This window comes from Lolium perenne, chromosome 3 (genome assembly GCF_019359855.2).
Source record: "Lolium perenne isolate Kyuss_39 chromosome 3, Kyuss_2.0, whole genome shotgun sequence".
NCBI classification, from domain to species: domain Eukaryota; kingdom Viridiplantae; phylum Streptophyta; class Magnoliopsida; order Poales; family Poaceae; genus Lolium; species Lolium perenne.
In genome coordinates, this window is record NC_067246.2 from 348,878,649 (window position 1) to 348,905,512 (window position 26,864).

Genomic DNA, 26,864 nt, shown 5'->3' on the forward strand with positions numbered 1-26,864 from the left:
TAGGATTTATTTATAGAACTATATAAGTCGACAATATACAGAGACATATTTCCACCGCTCATACTATGTTGGAGGATAAAATAGGTAAAAGCTAAAGCAAGGCTAGGGTTACGGTGCTCGCCTTACTGGATTGTCGGGCAAAATTCAAGTCGTATGGTTGTTTTAGTACTAATTTTATAACCACTGGCAAAATATTATGTATGTACTACTTTAAATTCGTTTGATTTTATTTGTTAATAAAATTTAAGAATGGCGTCTAAATAAGAAAAACATGATCACCATCACGATGGCGACATAAAAAAAGTACGAAGACTGATGGTCCTTTTAGATTGTTTGATTATCCGTACTTCCAGTGCAACGCACGGACCCTTTTCCTAGTGTATACATATATACATACATTGGATGGACATGGGTTAGCGGGCCTATGGTTGGAAAACAAAACAAAAAATGAATACAACCTCTCAACTTGTGTTAGCTTGTGTTAGTGGGGAGCACCGGAGCAGGACTCGTCATAATAATGTGTTCTGCATCGGAGCGTAAAACATGTGGCTGTGTACATGGATCGTTGTAAAGGTCTGGACATTTCATTCTTCCTAAAGCAGGTGGCTGTGTGCAGTTCCGCCCCCCTCCCGATGCTCGCTCTATAATCGCTCGACTGGTGGTTAGGGTTCTCGGATCTGCTGGGGTGGAAGAGAAGCCGCTCCGGTCCGCGCGGCGCCATGGCAGAGTAAGAATCCCCCTCCCGCCACTTTCCGGCGTTTCCTTCCCACCGACTGATAAACAGGTCGGGACATTACATTTCATCCTTCTTGCTCCAATAAAAAAAGGACGAGAAAAATTCAGTGCAAAACGCAAGCAAGGAGTGGTAGAAGTGCTCGGCACAACGCAAGCACAAACTGAAAAGATTGAAGCGTACTAAAGTACGTAGTATCAAGCAACGGCGCACCAGACAGTTGGTTGAAGCATTCAAACTGTAAGTCTTCAGCGCGAAGATGTGGTGGCGGCAACCAACGGTGGAGGGGTGGAGTCCACCACCACTGTCGAGATAAGAAATCATGTAGCCCGCCTCCAAGCGACGTACGGCCAAACAAACAGCAATGGCGCCGGGGGCAACCGAGCCGCTCCTCGCCCCGCAGCTTCGGCGCCGCGCATGGGGACTCGCCGTGACGGCGGTCCTGGTCCTGATACTGTTCCTGCTGTCCGCCTCCGGCCCTCTCCGTCCCAGGCTGTTCAGCTCGTCGCCGGAGCGCGTCCCGCTCACCCTCCTCGCCGGCGCCACGGAGAAAGGAGCAGGTACGTTCGCGGTGTTCATCCGACGTTCTATCAGAATCATAGCTTCTTTCTTGCATTAATCCATCCATTTCAGTGTGCTTGGATGGAACCCCGCCGGGGTACCACCTGCAGAGAGGCTCCGGCGACGGGGCCAACAAATGGCTCGTCCATCTAGAGGTAGTACCATCATCCATCAGTCACCCTTTTTTTTTCCTGATATATAAATTGCTAGCTAGAGTACGTTTTTCCATTTCTGGCATTAATTAGCTAGCAGAAAATTGAAAAAAAAATCAAATTGAAGATGAGACAGTCTTCGTGATCTTTCTTATAATTTAAAATATTGAGATAGAGATCGACCTGGGTTCTAATCAATTTTTGCTTCCACTAAGCATGTGGCTCCGTGGACTTTTATTCCATATAAGAAGATGCCTTCTTATGATTGTGGTTGGTGAGCAGACGGACTCAAGGCTGGCAGGGCAATTAGTTCACATATATTTTTCGATAAAGGGTGTTTCATTACTTCAAATGTTTAAGCATTACACTAAGTGTATAGCTAAGATGCGTACTACTGTTCAACGTCCGACGAATAAAACATGAAAACAAATAGTTCGACAGAAGGAGACACAAATGGCGGTGCAACGGCATCTAAAGCAATGATGGTCCTATTCGAAGACTAGTACAATTTACAAAAGATATATTTTTATAACTTTTTTTAAAAATATGCACTTTTTATAACTAAAACGTGCTTTGAGATAGAGACCTGGGTCCTAATTTCTTCGCCAATAAGTAAGCTTTTCATTTTTTTTTCTAATTGAAAACACCCAGGGAGGAGGCTGGTGCAGCACAATCGAGGATTGTTCGAACCGTAGAATGACCGCGTTGGGCTCATCCAATTTCATGAAGCCGATACGGTTCGCTGCTGCCATTCTCGACAGCGATCAGCTGCAGAATCCTGGTAATTGTTGATTGTTCTTTCTCATTTACCACTCCCTATTTGTTGCATTGTTCCCCTTTCTCTTTGTTTGGATGAAATCAGGCTGACTTCTTTACCTATTTGATGATAGTATGTCCTTTAACTAATTTTGATTGACACATTGGTTAGATTTCTACAACTGGAACAAAGTCTATGTAAGATACTGCGATGGAGCGTCATTTTCTGGGGATGCAGACGGTCGGGCGCAGGTGGTTTTTTTCTGAATCGTCGTCCAACGTTGTTGTTTTGGTTGCTTCAAAATGATGATGTTCTGTTGGTAATGATGTAGGATGGAAGCACACTTTACTTCCGAGGATTGAACATCTATGAAGCGGTTATTCATGAACTCATGGAAAAAGGACTCTCCAATGCTACACAGGTCATACTCAATCTTTGTAAACTTGGTGTTTTGGGCAATCTTAGCGCTTTGTTCTCAATACAAACACGTGCTTCCAGGCATGTTCGACAAAAAATGTTCTTGCAGTTTCAGCAACAACCTTTAGTTATCTAGTTGAGAACAAGACCATGTGAAAATGAAGTAACCTCAGTTTCCTTCACATTCCAGGCTCTACTTACAGGTTGCTCTGCTGGTGGTCTAGCCGCAATACTGCATTGTGATGATTTTAGCGCAAGATTTTCTCAGGAGGTTGCAGTTAAATGCCTTGCTGATGCTGGATTTTTTCTGGACGTGTAAGACTCTTGAAAATATATGTGAAATCTACTAGCATTGCACCTGAACTGAAGTAACTTTTCTTTGGCAGAAAGGATATATCTGGAGAGAGATCCTTTTGGTCTGTCTATGATGGAGTTGTACAGCTCCAGGTTAGCTGTTAGACATGCTTGAAATTTTGGACGGCATGCCTTATTTTATACTGAAATTTTCTAATCATCTTGTAGTCCTTTTTGTACTTTTCTCCAAACGTGACAATAAACAAGGAAAATATTTGTAAACCATAGATTTTCCATGTGGCTAGTCTTGTAACAACAGTCAGCAGAAGATTGCCTATTTTCTGTGCATATTGTTTTTTTTTTTTAGAAAATGGGAGCTTAGATTACCCTTTGTACTAAATGCCATAGTGTCATTCTAGTCTCGTTTTGTTTGCTAAATTATTTCAGAATGTTAGAAAAGTCTTGCCCAAGGACTGCCTTGCAAACAAGGAGCCAACCGAGGTAGCTTTCTTTTATAATTCGACTTCCTTCACACACTTACACATGTCATCAGATTATGTGAGTATGTTCAATATCTGACATAATGTTGCTCCTAGTGTTTCTTCCCAGCTGAGCTCATAAAGTACATCCGCACCTCCATGTTTATTCTCAACTCTGGATATGATTCATGGCAGGTAACTTTCAATATTCTCTTCTGGTTATTATATTCATTTCTCTATATTAAAATTTCCACTGTTCTACCTATGGTTTCGCTACAGATACGAAACGTTATTGTACCAGGCTCATCTGCTCCTGATAATTCTTGGTTGAGTTGCAAGGACAACATCCGGAACTGCACTTCCAAACAAATTGAAGTTTTTGATGGTTGGATTAGATTGCCAATCTGTTTTTTCTCCTTTTTTTTAAACTTATCACCTCTGCCTTTTCTCTTTTATGAGACACTAAATGGCTTCTTTTCTTCATCAACAGAGTTTAGGAACACAATGGTTAACAACTTGAAGCTCGTCGAAGATAAGGAGGACTGGGGCATCTTCATCGATTCATGCTTCACTCACTGCCAAACACTCTCTCGCATCTCTTGGAATTCACCAACCTCCCCGAGGGTTGGAAATAAGGTACAGAGTTAAAATATCCACTATCATATTAGTATGTTATCTTCAATGAACCTTGTTATTGATTGGATTTATATACTTCCATTATCATTTGCTGGGGCAGACCATTGCAGATGCTATTGGAGATTGGCACTCTGGAAGGAGCCATGGAGAGAAAGAAATTGATTGCGAGTATCCGTGCAATCCAACATGCAGCAGTCTGTTGCCTACATGATTTGTTACTGCATTCGAGTAATTCAGTTCTTCAAATAAAATTGGATGATTTGTTTCTACATTGGACCTGTCGAGATTACTATGTAAAGAATCAAGAAAAGGGGTAATACCAACAATCATCATTTTGTATACTCCATGGAAGTGAAAATTGAGGATCATATGGAATGATAATAAATATGGAATGATAATAAATATGGTCTGATGAATGAAAATTGCATCGAGTGAAGAAGTGAAGTTATTTATAGTTCAAGCACCAAATCATTATGAGAATTTCCCCGAAATGATAAATTATTTTATTAAATCATTAAAACTTCCTTCAACATTTCATTTTCAATTTTATTTTAACAGCGCAACTAACATGGCAGCATGCAATTTAAACTACATAGAGTTCAACAATTCTTCACTAACATTACTTAGGGCTACACATTGCCACTAGACAGTACTTAGGGCTACACATTACCACTAGACTACTACAGCTTATTCATCACATATGTGCTTGATTTTTAGCAACTTTTCCTTGCTAGCATTTCTCAACTTAAGAATACCGTACAACTAATACTCCATCTTCTTCTTCTCCTCCTTCAGAATCATATTTTTCTTTTCCCACTGTTCCTGCATCAACCTCATTTTTTTGCCACCGGCAATCTTGCCATCCTTCAACATAGCAACTTCATCACTGGCTTTCATCAACTCATTCTCAAGATGAGCCTTTATATCCCTCAATTTTTTCTCCTCAGTTCCATTCACTATATTGTCATAGTTTTGCTCAATAAACTATATCTCAGTATCATTCACGAACTTGGCCACATCAGCCATCAGACTGGAGTACTTCTTATCCACCTTTATCTTCTCCTCATTCAGAATCTTTCACCAGTTCGCTATTCTCAATCTTCTCATCTAAAAGTGCATTATGCATGTCATGATACATTCCCTACATCTTCAGTAGTGTGTTCTTCATTGTCTGCGGCCACTCATCATCTAGCCAAGAGTGAAACCCATAATTCTCAATATACTGCATATATCAAATATATACATTATTACTGTATATTATCACATCCAACAAATGAACAGAGCTACTGGCTAAATGGCCAACATGTTTATTAAACTACTGGCTAAATGGTTGCCCATCTACTGGCTAAATGGTTGATCAGCTACATTGGCACTAATTCAGAGCAACAACAAATGAACATAGGTGCAAAATTGAGTGGACAGAGCAAATACTACTAATTCAGGGTTATCAGTTGTTAGAAATTACTGATTCACTGAGAAGTTGGAAAATCAAGTTACAAATGAACATAGCAAATACTACTAATTCGGAGAAAACTGCTAATTTAGCTACTATTAATTTCAGAGCAACAACTACTGATTTAGAGCAAGTACTGCTAACATAAATTGACAGCCGGTGTTAGAAATACGTAGCAGCAAGAACACTCCAGCGAGAACACACGTACCCCTTGCATAGAACACATGTAGAAGCGATGGCCAGTGTTCGTGCCTTCAAAAGCGATGCGCTTCACCGGCTCCTTCCCATGGAGGAGGCACACCTCCGGGCAATCTGCCTACAACCCGGTGAATGTAGGTTCGTCGCACGTGTCTGGGCAGTAGTCAATCGTGCTAAAGTCCTAATTACGCATAAATTCATCCTCATTAGACCAAAATCAAAGAGAAATCGAAAATTCCCAAATCTGGGCGAAACCCTAGCCCTAGATGCGGCGATAGGACCGAGCATTCACTTACCCCTGGCTAGGTAGGAGACGTGCTCGATGACTCACCGTCGTTCCAGCCGGGCATGGATGGCCGCTGACGACAAGCAGCGACCAAATAATGGCAGTCGACGGTGATAGTGGTGCGGCATCCGAGAGGGGATGAGCAAGATAGAGGAGTGAGCGGGAGTGAGACATCGATTGCTTTTGACCAGCCTGGGCTCACGGGTGGGCGCACAACTGCCCATTAATGGTTGTCTCGTCTGTCCATCTAGCATGGGGCACGCTAGTGAAGGAGATATGCCCTAGAGGCAATAATAAAGTGGTTATTATTTATATCTTTATGTTTATGATAAATGTTTATATATCATGCTATAATTGTATTAACCGAAACATTAGTACATGTGTGATATGTAGACAACAAGAAGTCCCTAGTATGCCTCTTAAACTAGCTTGTTGATTAATGGATGATTAGTTTCATAATCATGAACATTGGATGTTATTAATAACAAGGTTATATCATTATATGAATGATGTAATGGACACACCCAATTAAGCGTAGCATAAGATCTCGTCATTAAGTTATTTGCTATAAGCTTTCGATACATAGTTACCTAGTCCTTATGACCATGAGATCATGTAAATCATTTATACCGGAAAGGTACTTTGATTACACCAAACACCACTGCGTAAATGGGTGGCTATAAATGTGGGATTAAGTATCCGGAAAGTATGAGTTGAGGCATATGGATCAACAGTGGGATTTGTCCATCCCGATGACGGATAGATATACTCTGGGCCCTCTCGGTGGAATGTCGTCTAATGTCTTGCAAGCATATGAATGAGTTCATAAGAGACCACATACCACGGTACGAGTAAAGAGTACTTGTCAGGAGACGAGGTTGAACAAGGTATAGAGTGATACCGAAGATCAAACCTCGGACAAGTAAAATATCGCGTGACAAAGGGAATTGGTATTGTATGTGAATGGTTCATTCGATCACTAAAGTCATCGTTGAATATGTGGGAGCCATTATGGATCTCCAGATCCCGCTATTGATTATTGGTCGGAGTGAGTACTCAACCATGTCCACATAGTTCACGAACCGTAGGGTGACACACTTAAAGTTGGATGTTGAAATGGTAGAACTTGAATATGGAATGGAGTTCGAATATTTGTTCGGAGTCCCGGATGAGATCCCGGACATCACGAGGAGTTCCGGAATGGTCCGGAGAATAAGATTCATATATAGGATGTCATTTTATGTGAATTAAAATGTCGCGGAAGGTTCTATGGAAGGTTCTAGAAGGTTCTAGAAAAGTCCGGAAGAAACCACCAAGGAAGGTGGAGTCCACATGGGACTCCACCTCCATGGCCGGCCAACCCTAGTGGGGGAGGAGTCCCAAGTGGACTCCCCTTAGGGGGCCGGCCACCCCCCCCATATGGGAGGTGGAACTCCCACCTCTAGTGGGAGTCCTAGCTTGGCTAGGTTTCCCCTCCATATGGAAGGTTTTTGGTTCGGGTCTTATTCGAAGACTTGGAGACCAACTCTTGGGGATCCACCTATATAATGAGGGGCCAAGGGAGGGGGCCGGCCACCCCAAGACCACAAGCTGGCCGCCCCCCTGGAAGTGGCCGGCCACCCCCTCCCACACCCTAGCCGCCCCCCTCTCCTCCATATCTCCCGCGTAGCTTTAGCGAAGCTCCGCCGGAGTTCTCCACCGCCACCGACACCACGCCGTCGTGCTTTCGGATTCAAGAGGAGCTACTACTTCCGCTGCCCGCTGGAACGGGAGGTGGACGTCGTCTTCATCAACAACCGAACGTGTGACCGAGTACGGAGGTGCTGCCCGTTCGTGGCGCCGGAACCGATCGTGATCAAGATCTTCTACGCGCTTTTGCAAGCGGCAAGTGAACGTCTACCGCAGCAACAAGAGCCTCCTCTTGTAGGCTTTGGAATCTCTTCAAGGGTGAGACTCGATAAACCCCTCGTTGCTACCGTCTTCTAGATTGCATCTTGGCTTGGATTGCGTGTTCGCGGTAGGAAATTTTTGTTTTCTATGCAACGTTATCCTACAGTGGTATCGAGCCGTGTCTATGCATAGATGGTTGCACGAGTAGAACACAATGGTTTTGTGGGCGTTGATGCTCTTGTTATCTTTAGTTTGAGTACTTTGCATCTTTGTGGCATAGTGGGATGAAGCGGCTCGGACTAACTTTACATGACCGCGTTCATGAGACTTGTTCCTCGTTCGACATGCAACTTGTATTGCATAAGAGGCTTTGCGGGTGTCTGTCTCTCCTACTATAGTGAAGATTCAATTTACTCTTCTATTGAAAACATTAGTATCAACGTTGTGGTTCATGTTCGTAGGTAGATCAGATCTCTCTCGAAAACCCTAAACCACGTAAAATATGCAAACCAAATTAGAGACGTCTAACTTGTTTTTGCAGGGTTTGGTGATGTGATATGGCCATAATGTGATGATGAATATGTATGAGATGATCATTATTGTATTGTGGCAACCGGCAGGAGCCTTATGGTTGTCTTTAAATTTCATGTTGAGTAGTATTTCAAAGTAGTTGTAATAGTTGCTACATGGAGGACAATCATGAAGACGGCGCCATTGACCTTGACGCTACGCCGACGATGATGGAGATCATGCCCAAAGATGATGGAGATCATGTCCGTGCTTTGGAGATGAAGATCAAAGGCGCAAAGACAAAAGGGCCATATCATATCACATATGAACTGCATGTGATGTTAATCCTTTTATGCATCTTATTTTGCTTAGATTGCGACGGTAGCATTATAAGATGATCCCTCACTAAAATCTCAAGATAATAAAGTGTTCATCCTTAGTAGCACCGTTGCCAAGACTTGTCGTTTCGAAGCATCTCGTGATGATCGGGTGTGATAGAATCAACAAGTGCATACAACGGGTGCAAGACAGTTTTGCACATGCGGATACTAAGGTGGCCTTGACGAGCCTAGCATGTACAGACATGGTCTCGGAACACGTGATACCGAAAGGTAGAGCATGAATCATATGGTTGATATGATGAACACTTTGAGTGTTCGCCATTGAAATCACACCTTGTCTCGTGATGATCGGACATAGGTGCGATGGATTTGGTTCATGTGATCACTAAGACAATGCGAGGGATATTGTTTTGAGTGGGAGTTCATCTAGATTTTTAATTATGTTGAATTAAAATTTGAACTCAATTTGTCATAAACTTAGTCTAAACTTTTGCAAATATATGTTGTAGAGATGGCGTCCCCAATCAATTTTAATCAGTTCCTAGAGAAAGAGAAACTTAAGAGCAATGGTAGCAACTTCACCGACTGGTTCCGTCATGTGAGGATCTTCCTCTCTGGCAGAAATCTGCAATATGTGCTTGATGCACCGCTAGGTGACCCTCCTGCAGAAACTGAAACCGATGAAGTAAAAGCTGTTTACGAGACTCGGAAAATTCGGTACTCTCAAGTTCAGTGTGCCATCCTGTGCAGTATGGAATCCGATCTTCAAAAACGTTTTGAGCACCACGATCCTCATGAGTTGATGAAAGAGCTGAAAGCTATTTTTGAGACTCATGCGGCCGTGGAATGCTATGAAGCATCGAAACAATTCTTCAGCTGCATGATGGAAGAAGGCAGCTCCGTTAGTGAGCACATGCTCGCCATGACCGGGCATGCGAAGAAACTCAGTGACTTGGGAATAGTGATTCCTAACCGACTGGGGATTAATCGTGTCCTTCAATCACTGCCACCAAGTTACAAGAACTTTGTGATGAACTACAATATGCAGAACATGAACAAGGAGTTACCTGAACTCTTTGGCATGCTAAAAGCTGCTGAGATTGAGATCAAGAAAGAGCACCAAGTGTTGATGGTCAACAAGACCACCAGTTTCAAGAAACAGGGCAAGTCTAAGGGAAAATTCAAGAAGGGTGGCAAGAAAGCTGCCACGCCTCCTATGAAACCTAAGAACGGCCCTAAGCCCGATCTTGCGTGCTATTATCGCAAGGAGAAGGGACAACTGGAAGCGTAATTGCTCCAAGTATCCGGCTGATCTGAAGAGCGGCCTTGTCAAGAAGAAGAAAGAAGGTATATCTGATATACATGTTATAGATGTTTATCTCAACGGTTCTCGTTCTAGTACACTGGTATTTGATCTCGGTTCGATTGCTCATATACGTAACTCGAAACAGGAACTAAAGAATAAACGAAGACTACTGAAAGATGAAGTGACGATGCGCGTTGGAAATGGATCCAAAGTCGATGTGATCGTTGTCGGCACACTTCCTCTACATCTACCTTCGGGATTAGTTTTAAGCCTAAATAATTGTTATTTTGTAACCGTGTTGAGCATGAACATTATATCTGGATCTTGTTTAATGCAAGACGGTTATTCATTCAAGTCTGAGAATAATGGTTGTTCTATTTTTATGAATAATATCTTTTATGGTCAAGCACCACAAAAGAATGGCTTATTTCTGTTAGATCTCGATAGTAGTGATACGCATATACATAACATTGATGCTAAGCGAATTAAATTGAATGATAATTCTACTTATATGTGGCACTGTCGTCTTGGTCATATTGGAGTGAAATGCATGAAGAAACTCCATACTGATGGATTACTTGAATCACTTGACTTTGAGTCACTTGATAGATGCGAAGCATGTCTAATGGGAAAAATGACAAAGACTCCATTTTCTGGTATGATGGAGCGAGCTACTGACTTATTGGAAATCATACATACCGATGTGTGTGGACCAATGAGCGTAGCATCGCGCGGTGGTTATCGTTATGTTCTAACCTTCACAGATGATCTGAGTAGATATGGGTATATCTATTTCATGAAACATAAATCCGAAACTTTTGAGAAGTTTAAGGAATTCCAAAGTGAAGTAGAAAATCAACGTAACAAGAAGATCAAATTTCTACGATCTGATCGTGGAGGTGAATATCTGAGTTATGAGTTTGGCATGCATTTAAAGAAATGCGGAATACTTTCACAATTGACACCGCCGGGAACACCTCAACGTAACGGTGTGTCCGAACGTCGTAATCGAACTCTCTTAGATATGGTTCGTTCTATGATGTCTCTAACTGATTTGCCGTTATCTTTTTGGAGTTATGCATTAGAGACAGCCGCATTCACTTTAAATAGAGCACCATCAAAATCCGTAGAAACGACACCGTATGAATTATGGTTTAATAGGAAACCTAAGCTGTCGTTCCTGAAAGTTTGGGGTTGCGAAGCCTATGTAAAGAAGTTACAACCGGACAAGCTAGAACCCAAAGCGGAGAAATGCGTCTTCATAGGATACCCTAAGGAAACTATAGGGTATACTTTCTATCACAAATCCGAAGGCAAAATCTTTGTTGCTAAGAACGGAACCTTTCTTGAGAAAGAATTTCTCACTAAAGAAGTGACTGGAAGAAAAGTAGAACTCGATGAGATTGATGAATCTATACTCGTTGATCAGAGTAGCGCAGTACCGGAAGTTGTACCAGTACCGCCTACACCGGCAACAGAGGAAGCTAATGATAATGATCATGAAACTTCGAACGAGGAAACTACTGAACCTCGCAGATCGACAAGGGAACGTACCACTCCTGATTGGTATGATCCTTGTCTAAATGTCATGATTGTGGATAACAATGATGAGGACCCTGCGACGTATGAAGAAGCGATGATGAGCCCAGATTCCAACAAATGGCAAGAAGCCATGAAATCCGAAATGGAATCCATGTATGATAACAAAGTATGGACTTTGGTAGACTTACCTGATAGCCGAAAGGCTGTCGAGAATAAATGGATCTTCAAGAGAAAAACAGATGCAGATGGTAATATTACTGTCTATAAAGCTCGACTTGTCGCAAAGGGTTTCCGACAAATTCAAGGAGTTGACTACGATGAGACTTTCTCACCTGTAGCGAAGCTAAAATCTGTGAGGATTTTGTTAGCAATAGCTGCATTTTTCGATTATGAGATTTGGCAGATGGATGTCAAAACAGCATTCCTTAATGGAGACATTGAGGAAGAGTTGTATATGGTACAACCCAAAGGTTTTGTCGATCCTAAAAATGTCGACAAAGTATGCAAACTTCAGCGTTCAATCTATGGACTGAAGCAAGCATCAAGAAGTTGGAACCGACGCTTTGATAAGGTGATCAAAGACTTCGGGTTTATACAGTGTCATGGAGAGGCCTGTATTTACAAGAAAGTGAGTGGGAGCTCTGTAGCATTCCTAATATTATATGTAGATGACATATTATTGATCGGGAATGATATAGAACTATTAAGCAGTGTTAAAGGTTATTTGAATAATAGTTTTTCAATGAAAGACCTTGGTGAAGCATCGTATATATTAGGCATCAAGATTTATAGAGATAGATCAAGACGCCTAATAGGGCTATCACAGAGTACATATCTGGACAAGATTCTAAAGAAGTTTAGAATGGACGAAAGTAAGAAAGGGTTCTTACCTATGTTACCAGGCAAAGTCTTGAGTAAGACTCAAGGACCGGCTATTGAGAAGAAAGAGAAAGGATGAGTAAAATCCCCTATGCCTCGGCGATAGGATCTATCATGTATGCCATGCTATGTACTAGACCGGATATAGCACATGCTGTTAGTTTGACTAGCAGATATCAAAGTGATCCAGGGAATGGAACAACTTTGGACAGTGATCAAGAATATCCTGAAGTACTTGAAAAGAACTAAGGATATGTTTCTTTGTTATGGAGGTGACCAAGAGCTCGTTGTAAGTGGTTACACCGATGCAAGTTGGAACACTGATCCTGATGACTCTAAGTCACAATTTGGGTACGTGTTTATATTGAATCGTGCTGCAGTAAGCTGGGCAAGCTCGAAGCAGTGCACGGTGGCGAAGTCTTCAACAGAATCAGAGTACATAGCGGCTTCAGAGGCTTCATCAGAAGCGGTATGGATGAAGAGGTTCATTATAGAGCTCGGTGTGGTTCCTAGTGCATTGGACCCATTAATCATTTACTGTGATAACATGGGTGCCATCGCCAATGCACAAGAGCCAAGGTCACACAAGAGGCTGAAGCATATCAAGCTGCGTTACCACTCGATTCGCGAGTACATCGAAGATGGAGAAGTAAAGATTTGCAAAGTACACACTGATTTGAATGTAGCAGATCCGTTGACTAAAGCTCTCCCTAGGGCAAAGCATGACCAACACCAGAATGCCATGGGTGTTAGGTATATTACAATGTGATCTAGATTATTGACTCTAGTGCAAGTGGGAGACTGAAGGAGATATGCCCTAGAGGCAATAATAAAGTGGTTATTATTTATATCTTTATGTTTATGATAAATGTTTATATATCATGCTATAATTGTATTAACTGAAACATTAGTACATGTGTGATATGTAGACAACAAGAAGTCCCTAGTATGCCTCTTAAACTAGCTTGTTGATTAATGGATGATTAGTTTCATAATCATGAACATTGGATGTTATTAATAACAAGGTTATATCATTATATGAATGATGTAATGGACACACCCAATTAAGCGTAGCATAAGATCTCGTCATTAAGTTATTTGCTATAAGCTTTCGATACATAGTTACCTAGTCCTTATGACCATGAGATCATGTAAATCATTTATACCGGAAAGGTACTTTGATTACACCAAACACCACTGCGTAAATGGGTGGCTATAAAGGTGGGATTAAGTATCCGGAAAGTATGAGTTGAGGCATATGGATCAACAGTGGGATTTGTCCATCCCGATGACGGATAGATATACTCTGGGCCCTCTCGGTGGAATGTCGTCTAATGTCTTGCAAGCATATGAATGAGTTCATAAGAGACCACATACCACGGTACGAGTAAAGAGTACTTGTCAGGAGACGAGGTTGAACAAGGTATAGAGTGATACCGAAGATCAAACCTCGGACAAGTAAAATATCGCGTGACAAAGGGAATTGGTATTGTATGTGAATGGTTCATTCGATCACTAAAGTCATCGTTGAATATGTGGGAGCCATTATGGATCTCCAGATCCCGCTATTGGTTATTGGTCGGAGTGAGTACTCAACCATGTCCACATAGTTCACGAACCGTAGGGTGACACACTTAAAGTTGGATGTTGAAATGGTAGAACTTGAATATGGAATGGAGTTCGAATATTTTTTCGGAGTCCCGGATGAGATCTCGGACATCACGAGGAGTTCCGGAATGGTCCGGAGAATAAGATTCATATATAGGATGTCATTTTATGTGAATTAAAATGCCGCGGAAGGTTCTATGGATGGTTCTAGAAGGTTCTAGAAAAGTCCGGAAGAAACCACCAAGGAAGGTGGAGTCCACATGGGACTCCACCTCCATGGCCAGCCAACCCTAGTGGGGGAGGAGTCCCAAGTGGACTCCCCCTTAGGGGGCCGGCCACCCCCCCATATGGGAGGTGGAACTCCCACCTCTAGTGGGAGTCCTAGCTTGGCTAGGTTTCCCCTCCATATGGAAGGTTTTTGGTTCGGGTCTTATTCGAAGACTTGGAGACCAACTCTTGGGGATCCACCTATATAATGAGGGGCCAAGGGAGGGGGCCGACCACCGCAAGACCACAAGCTGGCCGCCCCCCTTGAAGTGGCCGGCCACCCCCTCTCCTCCATACCTCCCGCGTAGCTTTAGCGAAGCTCCGCCGGAGTTCTCCACCGCCACCGACACCACGCCGTCGTGCTGTCGGATTCAAGTGGAGCTACTACTTCCGCTGCCCGCTGGAACGGGAGGTGGACGTCGTCTTCATCAACAGCCGAACTTGTGACCGAGTACGGAGGTGCTGCCCGTTCGTGGCGCCGGAACCGATCGTGATCAAGATCTTCTACGCGCTTTTGCAAGCGGCAAGTGAACGTCTACCGCAGCAATAAGAGCCTCCTCTTGTAGGCTTTGGAATCTCTTCAAGGGTGAGACTCGATAAACCCCTCGTTGCTACCGTCTTCTAGATTGCATCTTGGCTTGGATTGCGTGTTCGCGGTAGGAAATTTTTTGTTTTCTATGCAACGTTATCCTACAGCTAGCATCTCAGGTGGGGCCGGCATATCAAAAATTGTGTCAATTTGATGCAAATCAACGATTAGCTCGTTCGGCAAAAAACCTAGCAAAATCCATCGGTTTTTTGTTCTGCAAACGTAAAGTTGTAGTATCCAATAAATTTGAGTTGTAAAATGGCGGTTTTATGCTATTAACACACTGAAATGATTGAAGTCATACTACTGGTAGCGAGCGCACCATCAGACGGTTGGTTGAAGAATTTGAAATTATAAATTTTCAGGTGGAAGATGTTGCGGCGGCAAGAAACTGTTGGAGTGGAGTCGACACCACTTCTGCAATAAGAAACCAGGCAGCCTGCCTCCATACACTGGTGGAAAAAGGGCCTTTGGTCGCGCTTCGCAACTGCCATTAGTCGCGGTTGCGCAACCGCGACCAAATTAGCGCGACTGAAGCCCCCCCCCCCCCTTTAGTCGCGGTTGCTTACGAACCGCGACTAAAGGCCCGTCCACGTGGGCGCCAGGCGACCGTCGGGGCGGAGGACCTTTAGTCGCGGTTCTTCTGGCCAACCGCGACTAAAGGCCGCCGCAGGTTTAGGGTTTTAGGCCCCCCCCTAAACCTGACCCCCCTAAACATATTTTCTGTTTAATTTGTATATTGTTTTATTTCTTTTGTGCTTTATTGTAATTTTGAAAGAGTTTCACATATTCTGCGGTACTACATATATACATGCATATGAATGTACAATTTCAAACAAATTTGAAATTAGAACCAAAAAGAATTCAAGAGGAATATACAGTATATATTCAATATCATCGGATGACCATATACAAGTTTGAACAAGTTTCCATACATAATTTAATGCATGTATAGTTCTACGTCCTCGCAATGGTGTTCTCCTTTAGGATCGAGGACTTCCCTCCTGAACCATCTAGCTAGTTCCTCTTGAAGTGGTCGGAAGCGAGCTTCTGGACTAAGCATCATCCGGAGGTTATTCCTCTGAGCATTGAGATCACTCGGAACGCGCTCAGAGGTGTATCTCCGGATCATCTCACAGACATAGTATCCACACAGATTGGTTCCCGGTGGCTGAATATCGCCACCATTCTTAGCCTTTGACCGCATGAAATTTAGCTCTTTTTTGAATTCACCGACCTTTGTATCTGAGAACTGTCTCCAAACCCTACGAGGCAAAGAAAATTAAATGAACAAGAGAGTTATTAGTTAATTACTTGAAGCTTAATTAGGAAATGAACGAAATAGGCCGATCGATATAGAGCGCAAATGAATGAAAACAATTACTTTTGAATCATTTGTCTCATGTCGGCCCACTCCGCCTTATCCATATTCAGAGAGTCGTGGACGATACATTCTGATTTGTCAACTTTAATTACTAGCAAAATCCAGTGGAACCTGCGGACACGATACATGCACAGTACGTCATGCATAACTCATCGATTAGCCGGCCACATACCATGCATGGAGTAAACAAAAGAGAATGTGCTCAAGACATAAACACTCACCCAAAATGGTAAGGAAATAGAATATCACTTTTGAGTTCCTGCTTATCAAGAAACCGCCACAGGTCTTTCTCCACGTCGGCGGGGTGATGCTTTAACGTATATCCATTAACGATGTGTGGGTCAATGAACCCAACATCATGGATGCTCCTTACTCTGCATTCCTTAATCTTCAATCTGCATGTATAATAGCGGACACAACAATATAGTTAGGACATATATATATAGTGCAGGCAATATGAACGAGATGGGGTAGAAATAAATCACTTACAGAACGTAGCAACTGATGATAGATTTGTCGAGCTCGCGCAGATTGAAAAGCTGGAACAATTCACTCAGATGAATTTGTACAGAGTATTGTTTGAAGTGATGCTCATATCCAACTTCCGCATAAATATAATCTTTGGCGTTTTTATGTTTTATGTAACCCTTGTACCAGTTCAGCAGACCTTTCATTTGTGGAGGTAGATCCTCTTCCTGCGCAGGCTCGACGAGAGGCCCATTCTTCACATATGAAAGTACTACCTAATTCACTGGCGCCTCATCAAGGCCTAACAGTTCACGAAGAGTAATACCTAAGTTGGCCGCTTGTTCTCTGGCACTCGTTACAGTCAATCCCTGTGCTGCTGCAGCTTCTATGATTTCGGGGGCATCCGGACCGGCGGCTGTCACTATAAGCGGGGCAATCGATTGTTTACTTTGCTCCCCGAGCTGGGCAACAACTCGTTTCCCACTTTGTGCACTTTGTAATTCCGCTTTATCGGCCTCCTCTTTCTTCTTCTTGAACATGCGTGCCTGATTCTTTAGTTCACATGCATAGTCGTCAGGCAGATTCTTCGCGGCTTGGGACGGTGTGTTCAAAAATGACTTAGCCCACTTCTTTTGCTCATCAGAAAATACTGGCTTGGGCTCGGGCTCTCTTTTCTTCTTGCAGCCCGCCTTCCATTTCTCTAATTCAGCAGTCGCGGCCGCCTCGACTTCCTCGGCACTACGTTCCCAAGGCCTCATGGGGAGAGGCTTCAGTGATGGCTCCGGTACCTTTGTTTTCTTAGGTACGTAAGGGTCCGGGTTAATAATCCAGGACTGCTGCTTCTGCTTCTTCGCCGGAGGTGGATTGGGGGGCGGCGTCTGCTTACCCGCCCGGGGCGGACTACGGGGCGGCGGCTGCTTACCCGCCGGAGGTGAATTGGGGGGCGGCGTCGGCTGACGTGAAGGAGGTGTAGGTGAAGCACCACCACCACCGCCGCCACCGCCGCCACCACCACCACCGTAGGGGGGTGGACTTCTGGCGCCTCGCCTGGAAACTTGATAAACTTCTTCTGCCATAGAATGAACTGGCGCTTGACATCTCCAAGTCTTGTCGCCCCTTCAGGTGTAGCAATGTCAATGTCCAGGTCCACAAACCCTTGGACTATGTCCTCCACCGTGACACGAGCATAGCCATCTTGAATGGGGTTGTTGTGGTGGAGTGCTCCAGGTGGTAAAGCACTGCCGATGGCTACCTTCATGGACATGTTCCCGATAGGATAATACAGATGACATGCTTTCATCTCCTTTATATCGTCCACGGGGTAGCGAGGAGGCTCCGGTGCAGTAATTTCGACCACCAGAGGCTCCGGAGCAGTAATTTCGATCGTCGGTGCACCAGCCGGTGGGGCCTCCGTGGAAGCCACGCTGCTTCTCCGCTGCTGGCTTCCGAGATCCAATGGATGATCTTCATGCTGCGCCCGACCCCCTCTTCCCGCCTCTTTCTTCCCGCCAGTTCTTTCCCGCCTCTTTCTTCCCGCCACTTTCTTCCCGCCAATTTCTTCCCGCCAATTTCTTCCCACCTCTTTCTTCCCGCCACTTTCTTCCCGCCTCCTGTCTTCCCGCTCCCATTTTTCCCGCCATTTGTCACTACATATATGTAGCCCGGCTTGGCCAGCATTATCACATCTCTACAATCTCTCATCACTCTCAATGGCTTCCACCGCACCCACTCTAACCTACTAGCAGGTGGAGGAGCTTTGCGCCTCAAACTACCCTTGCCCACCGGGCTACCGCGTCCCCGCCGGCTGGAGCCTAAGCGCCGGCGGCGTGCCGGTCCCTCCCGTCCCTTAGGGTACTGCGCGCCGGGCGGCCATCACGAACCACTACTACCTCGACCTCACGCCGGAGCAGCGGATGAATCCCCGCTGGCATCCCGATAACCAGCATACTTGGGACGCCTTCTTCATCAATCGGCGTGAGAGGGCGCTCGCCAGGTATGAGGAGGATGGTCTGCCTCCTGGGAACTTCCACGAGGCCGGCCGTCGGCTATGGTGGTACGGCCGGACTCTGCAGAGCGTCATGGACTACATTACGGCCGGCGATATCCCCCGCCTGCGCTACCCTCAGTTCGAGCCACGAGCGCCGCCCGACGACAGCGACGACAGCAGCGACGACGACGGCGGCAACTTAGAAGGCGACGACTACCAGTACAACGGCGGCGGCTATGAAGACTACGAGTATGCATATTATACGCCTAGGCAGGAGTATGACTGAGTCACTCCAAATTTCATGTATCATCAGTGCTATCTCGAGTCAATTGAATCATTCGAAAATGGACACCAAACACATCACGGGTAATATAATTCACATGATCCATTCAACAAAGTTTGGTACAATAAATTATTACACATCATTTCTTCCCTTGTGTCCCTGCTTGCTTACGATTGTGCCGTATCCATGGAGCATCCTCATCATTTAACTTAATGTTTGGGTCGGTGTTCACTTTGAAGGGCGGAATTTCAGCAAACATATTATAATCTTCTGACATGTCTGTCTTGTCCTCCACTCCCACGATGTTTCTTTTCCCTGAAAGAACAATGTGGCGCTTTGGATCATCGCATGATGTACTGATCGTTTTCTTATCTTTCTGTTTCCTCGGTTTGCTACTCATGTCCTTCACATAGAAAACCTGAGCGACATCTTTCGCTAGGACGAATGGTTCGTCAAGGTAACCAAGATTGTTGAAATCCACCATTGTCATTCCGTATTGCTGGTCCACCTTTACCCCACCTCCTGTTAGCTTGAACCATTTGCACCGGAACAAAGGGACCCTAAAGGAGGGTCCATAGTCAAGTTCCCATATCTCCTCTATGTAACCATAATATGTGACCTTTTGCCCATTCTCGGTTGTTGCATCAAAGCGGACACCACTGTTTTGGTTGGTGCTCTTTTTATCTTGGGCGATCGTGTAAAATGTATTCCCATTTATCTCCTACCCTTGGAAAGTCGTTATAGTCGAAGATGGTGTCTTGGCCAACATGTACAGCTGATCTACAACATGATCGTCATTCATTAAATGTTTTCTCAACCAACTGCCGAAAGTCTCCATGTGGGCCTTCCTAATCCAGGATTCAGGCTTCCCAGGGTTGTCCGAGCGTAAAATATTCTTGTGTTTCTCAAAGTACGGAGCCACCAAGCTGGAATTGGTCGAGCGTGTGGTGTGCTTCAATCGAGAGAATGGCCGTCCATACATATCGTTGATTTCCTTCCGATCGTGCCTTTTCCACTTAGTCTCCCCTCGTGCCGCGATCGAGGAAGACCAATCGGCTTAAGGTCAGGAACAAAGTCAACACAAAACTCAATTACCTCCTCATTTCCATAGCCCTTGGCGATGCTTCCTTCTGGCCTAGCACGGTTACGAACATATTTCTTTAATATTCCCATGAACCTCTCGAAGGGGAACATATTGTGTAGAAATACAGGACCGAGAATGGAAATCTTATCGACTAGGTGAACCAGGAGGTGCGTCATAATATTGAAGAAGGATGGCGGGAACACCAACTCGAAACTGACAAGACATTGGATCACATCGTTCTGTAACCGTGGTAGAACTTCTGGATTGATTACCTTCTGAGAGATTGCATTGAGGAATGCACATAGCTTCACAATGGCTACTCGAACATTTTCCGGCAGGAGCCCCCTCAAAGCAATCGGAAGCAATTGCGTCATAATCACGTGGCAGTCGTGAGACTTCAGGTTTTGGAACTTTTTCTCCGCCATGTTTATTATTCCCTTTATATTGGACGAGAATCCAGACGGGACCTTCATACTGCTCAGGCATTCAAAAAAGATGACCTTCTCTTCTTTGGTCAGAGCGTAGCTGGCACGACCTTGAAACCGTTCCGGATGCCGGTCATCAGGGTCTTTCAAACGTTGCTGGTCCTGCCGTGCTTCCTTTGTATCATTTGTCTTCCCATACACGCCCAAGAAGTTTAGGAGGTTCACGCAAATATTCTTCGTAACGTGCATCACGTCGATTGCAGAGCGGACTTCTAGGACTTTCCAATATTCTAGCTCCCAGAATATAGATTTCTTCTTCCACATGGCTGTGTGCCCGTCAGCTCCCTTCGGAACTGATTGTCCGCCAGGACCCTTTCCAAAGATGACTTTCAAATCCTTGACCATATCAAATACCTCAGCACGTTCCGCAGGCTTCGGCCGGTGATCTGCCTTGCCATTGTAATGCTTGCCTTTCTTTCTTACTGGATGAATTTTCGGAAGAAATCGACGATGCCCAAGGTACACGTTCTTCTTACAATGTGGCAAATGTACACTTTCAGTCTCATGTAAGCAGTGCGTGTATGCATTGTATCCCTTATTTGACAGTCCCGAAAGGTTACTAAGAGCAGGCCAATCGTTGATGGTTACGAAAAGCAACGCTTGTAGGTCAAATTCCTCTTCTTTGTGCTCATCCCACACACGGACACCAGGTCTGCCCCACAGCTGTAAAAGTTCATCAACTAATGGCCTTAGGTACACATCGATGTCGTTGCCGGGTTGCTTCGGACCTTGGATGAGCACTGGCATCATAATGAACTTCCGCTTCATGCACAACCAAGGAGGAAGGTTGTAGATGCATAGAGTCACGGGCCAGGTGCTATGGCTGGAGCTCTGCTCGCCAAAAGGATTCATGCCATCCGTACTTAGACCAAATCTTATGTTCCTTGCGTCAGCTGCAAAATCTTTGAACTCTCTGTCGATCTTTCTCCATTGCGTTCCATCTGCGGGGTGTCTCAACTCCCCGTCCGACTTACGGTACTCTTTGTGCCATCGCAACAACTTGGCATGCTCTTTGTTCCTGAACAGACGTTTCAACCGTGGTATTATAGGAGCATACCACATCACCTTGGCGGGAACCCTCTTCCTGGGTTTCTGGCCCTCAACATCGTCACCAGGGTCATCGCCTCTGATCTTATAACGCAATGCAGTGCATACCGGGCATTCATTCAAATTCTCGTATTCACCGCGGTAGAGGATGTAGTCGTTGATGCATGCATGTATCTTCAGAACCTCTAAACCTAGAGGGCAGACAACCTTCTTTGCTTCGTACGTACTGGCGGGCAACTCGTTATTCTTTGGAAACATATTTTTCAACATTTTCAGCAATTTTTCAAATGCCGAGTCAGCTACACCTGCCTGTGCCTTCCATTTCAGCAAATCCAGTGTGCAGCCCAGCTTTTTCAGACCATCATCGCATCCGGGGTACAGCACCTTTCTGTGATCCTCTAACATGCGATCCAAATTCTCCCTCTCCTTTTCAGTTTCGCAGCGTCTCCGTGCATCAGCAATGGTCCGACCAAGATCATCAACGGGATCATCATGTGCCTCTTCTTCACCTTCCCCTTCACCTTCCCCTTCACCTTCAGCATCCTCCATGAAAGTATCACCGAAATGAGCAAGATAGCTTTCATCGATGAAATCATCCCCTTCTTCATCTTCTTCCATTATAACCCCTCTTTCTCCATGCTTGGTCCAACAATTATAGCTTGGCATGAAACCGTGCCGAAGCAGGTGCATGTAAACATCTCTTGAGGAAGAGTAACCCTTCTGATTCTTACAGTTAACACATGGACAGATAACAAAACCCCCATGCTTGTTCGCATTAGCCACTACGAGGAAATCTTTCAAACCCGTAGTGAACTCGCCGGAGAGTCGGTTACCGTACATCCATTGCCGATTCATCTGCATTATTATAATATAAAATATATAATTAACCATCATGCATTTGTTAAACTGACTAGCTACAAACAATATAAATTAAACAATGAACTACACACATGCATATTTTATCAATGACACATCAAAGGTTCAAGTTGCTAACCGCGATCGAGGAGGAAAAAATAAATGAGAAAGCTCAAGTGTGGCTCCAACACTTCATATCATGTTTGTTTCATGCTCTTGGGGCATTTCATCAAACACCTTATGTGCATAAGAGGAACCAAAAGCAAACCTAACACCCACTTGTGAAGTTTGTGAAGAGAATGACTCCAAATGGCTAAGTGTTGGCTGCTGGATGGGTATATATAGGGGAGGGGCTTTAGTCGCGGTTGGCCACCTTTAGTCGCGGTTGGCCTGGCCAACCGCGACTAAAGCCCCCCACGTGCACCAGCTGGCCACCGAGCGCCCTGGGCCCAGGCCTTTGGTCGCGGTTCGCCTCCCGAACCGCGACTAAAGGTCCCATTAGTCGCGGTTCCTATAGCTTCGCGACTTATGGTGCTGGACGGAAGCCTGTTTTTCTACCAGTGATACCGTGACACTGCCAAACAAACAGCAATGGCGGACACGACCGAGCCGCTCCGATTCCCCGCCCCGCACCCGAAACAGCGCCAGCCTCCGCCAAGAAGACACAATCTTTTAATCTTTACTTTTTTATTTTAACAAATCGGATAGAGTCCCTACTACACTTTTTATTAAGCAAATTGGATCAAACGCACATGGATCCGTACGTACTACAATTTATTATTCGATAAAAAATGTACTCTTACACGATTGGGCATGGTTAGCAAGTGGACTCATCGCTGGCAAGGCAAATAATTGATTGAGACCTACATTTTTCTAAATCAAACTATCCAGGGAGGAGGTTGGTGCAGTACAGTCAAAGATTGTTCGAACCGCAAAATGTCTGCATTAGGTTCATCTAAGTTCATGAAACCGATACTGTTCACCAGCGCAGGGATCCTCGGTAGTGATCAGCAACTAAATCCCGGTAATTGTTTAAGCTTCTCTTTTGCATACCACTCCTTGTTTATTTGTTGCATCAATGTTCACGCGGTCCCTCTTGTTGTTCATTTGGATAAAGCCAGCTCATGAGACCTTTTTGATAAGTCCTTTCACTAACTTTAATCAGCTCTTTGTTAGATTTCTACAACTGGAACAAAGTCTATGTACGGTATTGCGACGGGGCGTCATTTTCTGGTGACACTGAAGGTTGGGCGCAGGTGAGTTTTCTGAATCCTGGTCTGATTTCGCTGTTTTGATTGCTTAAAGCGATGATGTTCTGTTGGTAATGATGTAGGATGGAAGCATACTCCACTTCAGAGGATTGCACATCTATGAAGCGGCTATTGATGAACTCATGAGGAAAGGACTTGCAAATGCTACACAGGTTGTACTTAATTTACCCATTTCACATGATATTTTCAGAACCATCTTTCGTGCATATATATCTCTCTGCCAGTTTCAGCAACACCCGCTAGCTATTTTGTTGCAAACAAGACCATGCGGAAATGAAGCAACCTGACTTTCCTTCACATTTCAGGCCCTTCTTACAGGTTGTTCTGCTGGTGGTTTAGCCACGATACTGCATTGCGATGATTTTAGCGCAAGATTTCCTCGGGAGGTTTCAGTTAAATGCCTTGCTGATGCTGGCTTTTTTCTTGACGTGTAAGACTCTTGAAAATAGATGTGATCCACTAGCAGTGGACCTCAACTAAAGTACCTTTACTTTGCAGAAAGGATATATCTGGAGTACGGTCCTTTTGGTCTGTCTATGACGGAGTTGTTCACCTCCAGGTTTGCTGTAGGACGTGCTTCAAACTTTAGTAGATATGCCTTCTTTTATAATCAAGTCTTTTTAGTCTTGTTAACATACTTGTACTTTTATCCAAAACATGGCTACTAGAAAAGGATTTTTGTAAAAACAATGTTTTTTCATGCAGTTAGTCTTGTGAACATCACACTTTTCCCTATCCAAGTAATTGATGCCACTTAGTACCAAAATCCATTGAGTTATTTCTCCCTTTATTTTTCTGCTAATTTTTTTCCAGAATGTTAGAGAAGTGTTACCTAAGGAATGCCTTGCCAACAAAGAGCCAACCGAGGTAGTTTCTCTTGCATAATTTGATTTGCTTCCCATACTTACGCCTGCCATCAGATTATGTCAGTAAGTTCATTAGCTGACATAATGTTGCTCCTAGTGTTTCTTCCCAGCTGAGCTTATAAAGAGCATCCGCACCCCTATGTTTATTCTCAATTCTGGGTATGATTCATGGCAGGTACTTTCCAATATCTTCTTCATGTTCTTTTATCCACTTTTCTTTGTTGATGTTCACACAATTTTATTAGTGATTCTTCTTCATAGATACAAAACGTCCTTGTACCAGTTTCATCCTCTCCTGATAAGTCATGGTTGAGTTGCAAGAATAATATCCGAAACTGCAATTCCACACAAATTCAAGTTCTTGATGGTTGGCTTAGCTTGTGAATCTTTTTTTTTTCTCTTCTTTCATTTAGTACTTCTGCCTATTCTCTTCTGAAAAACAAAATACTTGCTTTTCGTCATCGATAGGGTTCAGGAATTCAATGGTTAATAACCTGAAGGTTGTTGAAGATAAGGGGGACTGGGGCATGTTCATCGATTCATGTTTCACCCACTGCCAAACGCTCTATGGCATCTCTTGGAATTCACCAATCTCCCCAAGGCTTGGAAACAACGTAAGGAGTTTAAAATGCACTATCAGACTATCAACCTTATCTTTGACGCATTGTGTTGCTGCTTGGATTGATACATTTTGGTTATCATTTTGTGACGCAGACTATTGCAGAAGCTGTTGGAGATTGGTACTCTCGAAGGAGGCAAGAAGTGAAACAGATTGACTGCGAGTATCCGTGCAACCCAACATGCAGCAGTCTGTTGCCAACATAATTTGTTACTACATTGGTACGCGTCGGGATTACTATGCAAAGAATCAAGAATACAAGGGGAGAATCAACAGTTACCATGTTGTATATCCGTGTCAATGTAAAAATAATGATTATTTAGAATGAAAATAAGTATGGTAAGATGAATGTCAATTACTCCAGTTGAAAAAAATGAAATTATTTATAGTTCAAGAACCAAATCATTATGAGGATTTCCCCCCAAAAGAGGAATTTTTTTTTTTAGGCTAGACAGTGGGTTTCCCCACTATGTATACTTTAAAAAAAATCAGTGAAGTGTTGTACAAATATTGTTGCTAGAGATTAGCAACGAACTATTAGGCTTCAAACCTAAAGAAAAGAGGAGTTATTTTATCAATTCAGTAGAAGTTGATTAAGCAATTCAATTCTGCGTTTTTTTTTTGGGTCGGAGAAACAAAATACAAAATCCCAAACCTTGTAAGATGAGAATGGAAAAATGATTAAATGACAAAAGTTATTGAGCACATAGATAATCTCCTTAACGGTTCTATGAACATAAATTTATTTAGAGCAAGAGAAATTTGATATATCTCTTTAGTTCTTGAATAGTTAAGAGATATTCGGAAAATCTCAGCGCCATATGCCGTTCAACGATGGCTCTGCCAAAAATGACCATATTTTCCCTGTTGGTCCCATCTTCCCCTGTTGCACTATGGGACGAGAGAGGAGAATCCCACCTCCACTAGAAAGGCCAAAGGCTGCCCCCAAATGGTGCAATGATAGAGGCAAGTGTTTATATCCTCTTGCGTGGCCTAGACACCGGTGGCTCAAGAGGAAACCCAGTTTCCTTTTATATGTTGGTCAGGCAATGGTGGAGTCTAAACGTCGTTACCTTGTTGAAGACATCACCGTCACAGCCGGCGTCTACTCACTCGTGCTGCTCTGAGGAAACCCCAGATTTGGGTATCATGGATCAGACCATGGAGGCATTGTCGGCGTCGCTCTACCTCTTGGGGGCATCGTTTTTTTGAGCAGTTGCTCGATGGTGGATGCATCTGGTGGAGTGGTGTGCATGTATCTTGTTGACGATGGCGAGTCTCAATGGCGTGGTGCAGCGGGGCCTCAGTGACAAGGACGTGGTGTGATGGGCTCGGGCAGGGTGGGGGTGTTCTAGGGGTATGCGGATCTCTGCCCTGAAAATGGATCAGCGATTGATGGCGATGACGGGGCATGAGGCATTCACCCATGGTCAGCAGATGTGTGCTTCTGTTTCGTCATAGGGTGACTCAGTGATGCCCCCAGTTTTTTTGTTGGTGGGACGTTGTTTGTGTTTTTACGGTATGAAACCCTGATGGTTCACCCATTGTCGGGCTTGTAGACGTTGAGTGGTGGCTTTGAGTTTTGTAATATAGGCTCTTGGAAGATCTTTGTTGAAT

The 26,864-nt window shown here is 44.1% G+C and overlaps 1 protein-coding gene across 2 annotated transcripts; it reads left to right on the forward strand.

Annotated features, from left to right (window-relative positions):
- Positions 1-848: 848 nt before the first annotated feature.
- Positions 849-25,661, forward strand: LOC127346166 (pectin acetylesterase 5). 2 transcript variants are annotated; one of them, XM_051372711.2, is made up of 12 exons: positions 849-1,293; positions 1,367-1,449; positions 23,383-23,515; positions 23,668-23,747; positions 23,825-23,914; positions 24,068-24,192; positions 24,261-24,321; positions 24,576-24,629; positions 24,726-24,803; positions 24,890-24,995; positions 25,097-25,242; positions 25,343-25,661. In XM_051372711.2, the coding sequence occupies exons 1-12, from the start codon at positions 1,098-1,100 to the stop codon at positions 25,451-25,453; spliced, it is 1,263 nt and encodes a 420-aa protein (XP_051228671.1). In that variant the 5' UTR covers positions 849-1,097; the 3' UTR covers positions 25,454-25,661. The 2 variants fall into 2 exon arrangements, with proteins under 2 accessions (XP_051228671.1, XP_051228672.1); XM_051372712.2 differs by lacking the exons at positions 23,383-23,515; positions 23,668-23,747; positions 23,825-23,914; ... (5 more) ...; positions 25,097-25,242; positions 25,343-25,661 and adding exons at positions 2,098-2,227; positions 2,375-2,454; positions 2,535-2,624; ... (5 more) ...; positions 3,884-4,029; positions 4,130-4,370 and having other exon boundaries at positions 1,001-1,293.
- Positions 25,662-26,864: the final 1,203 nt, after the last annotated feature.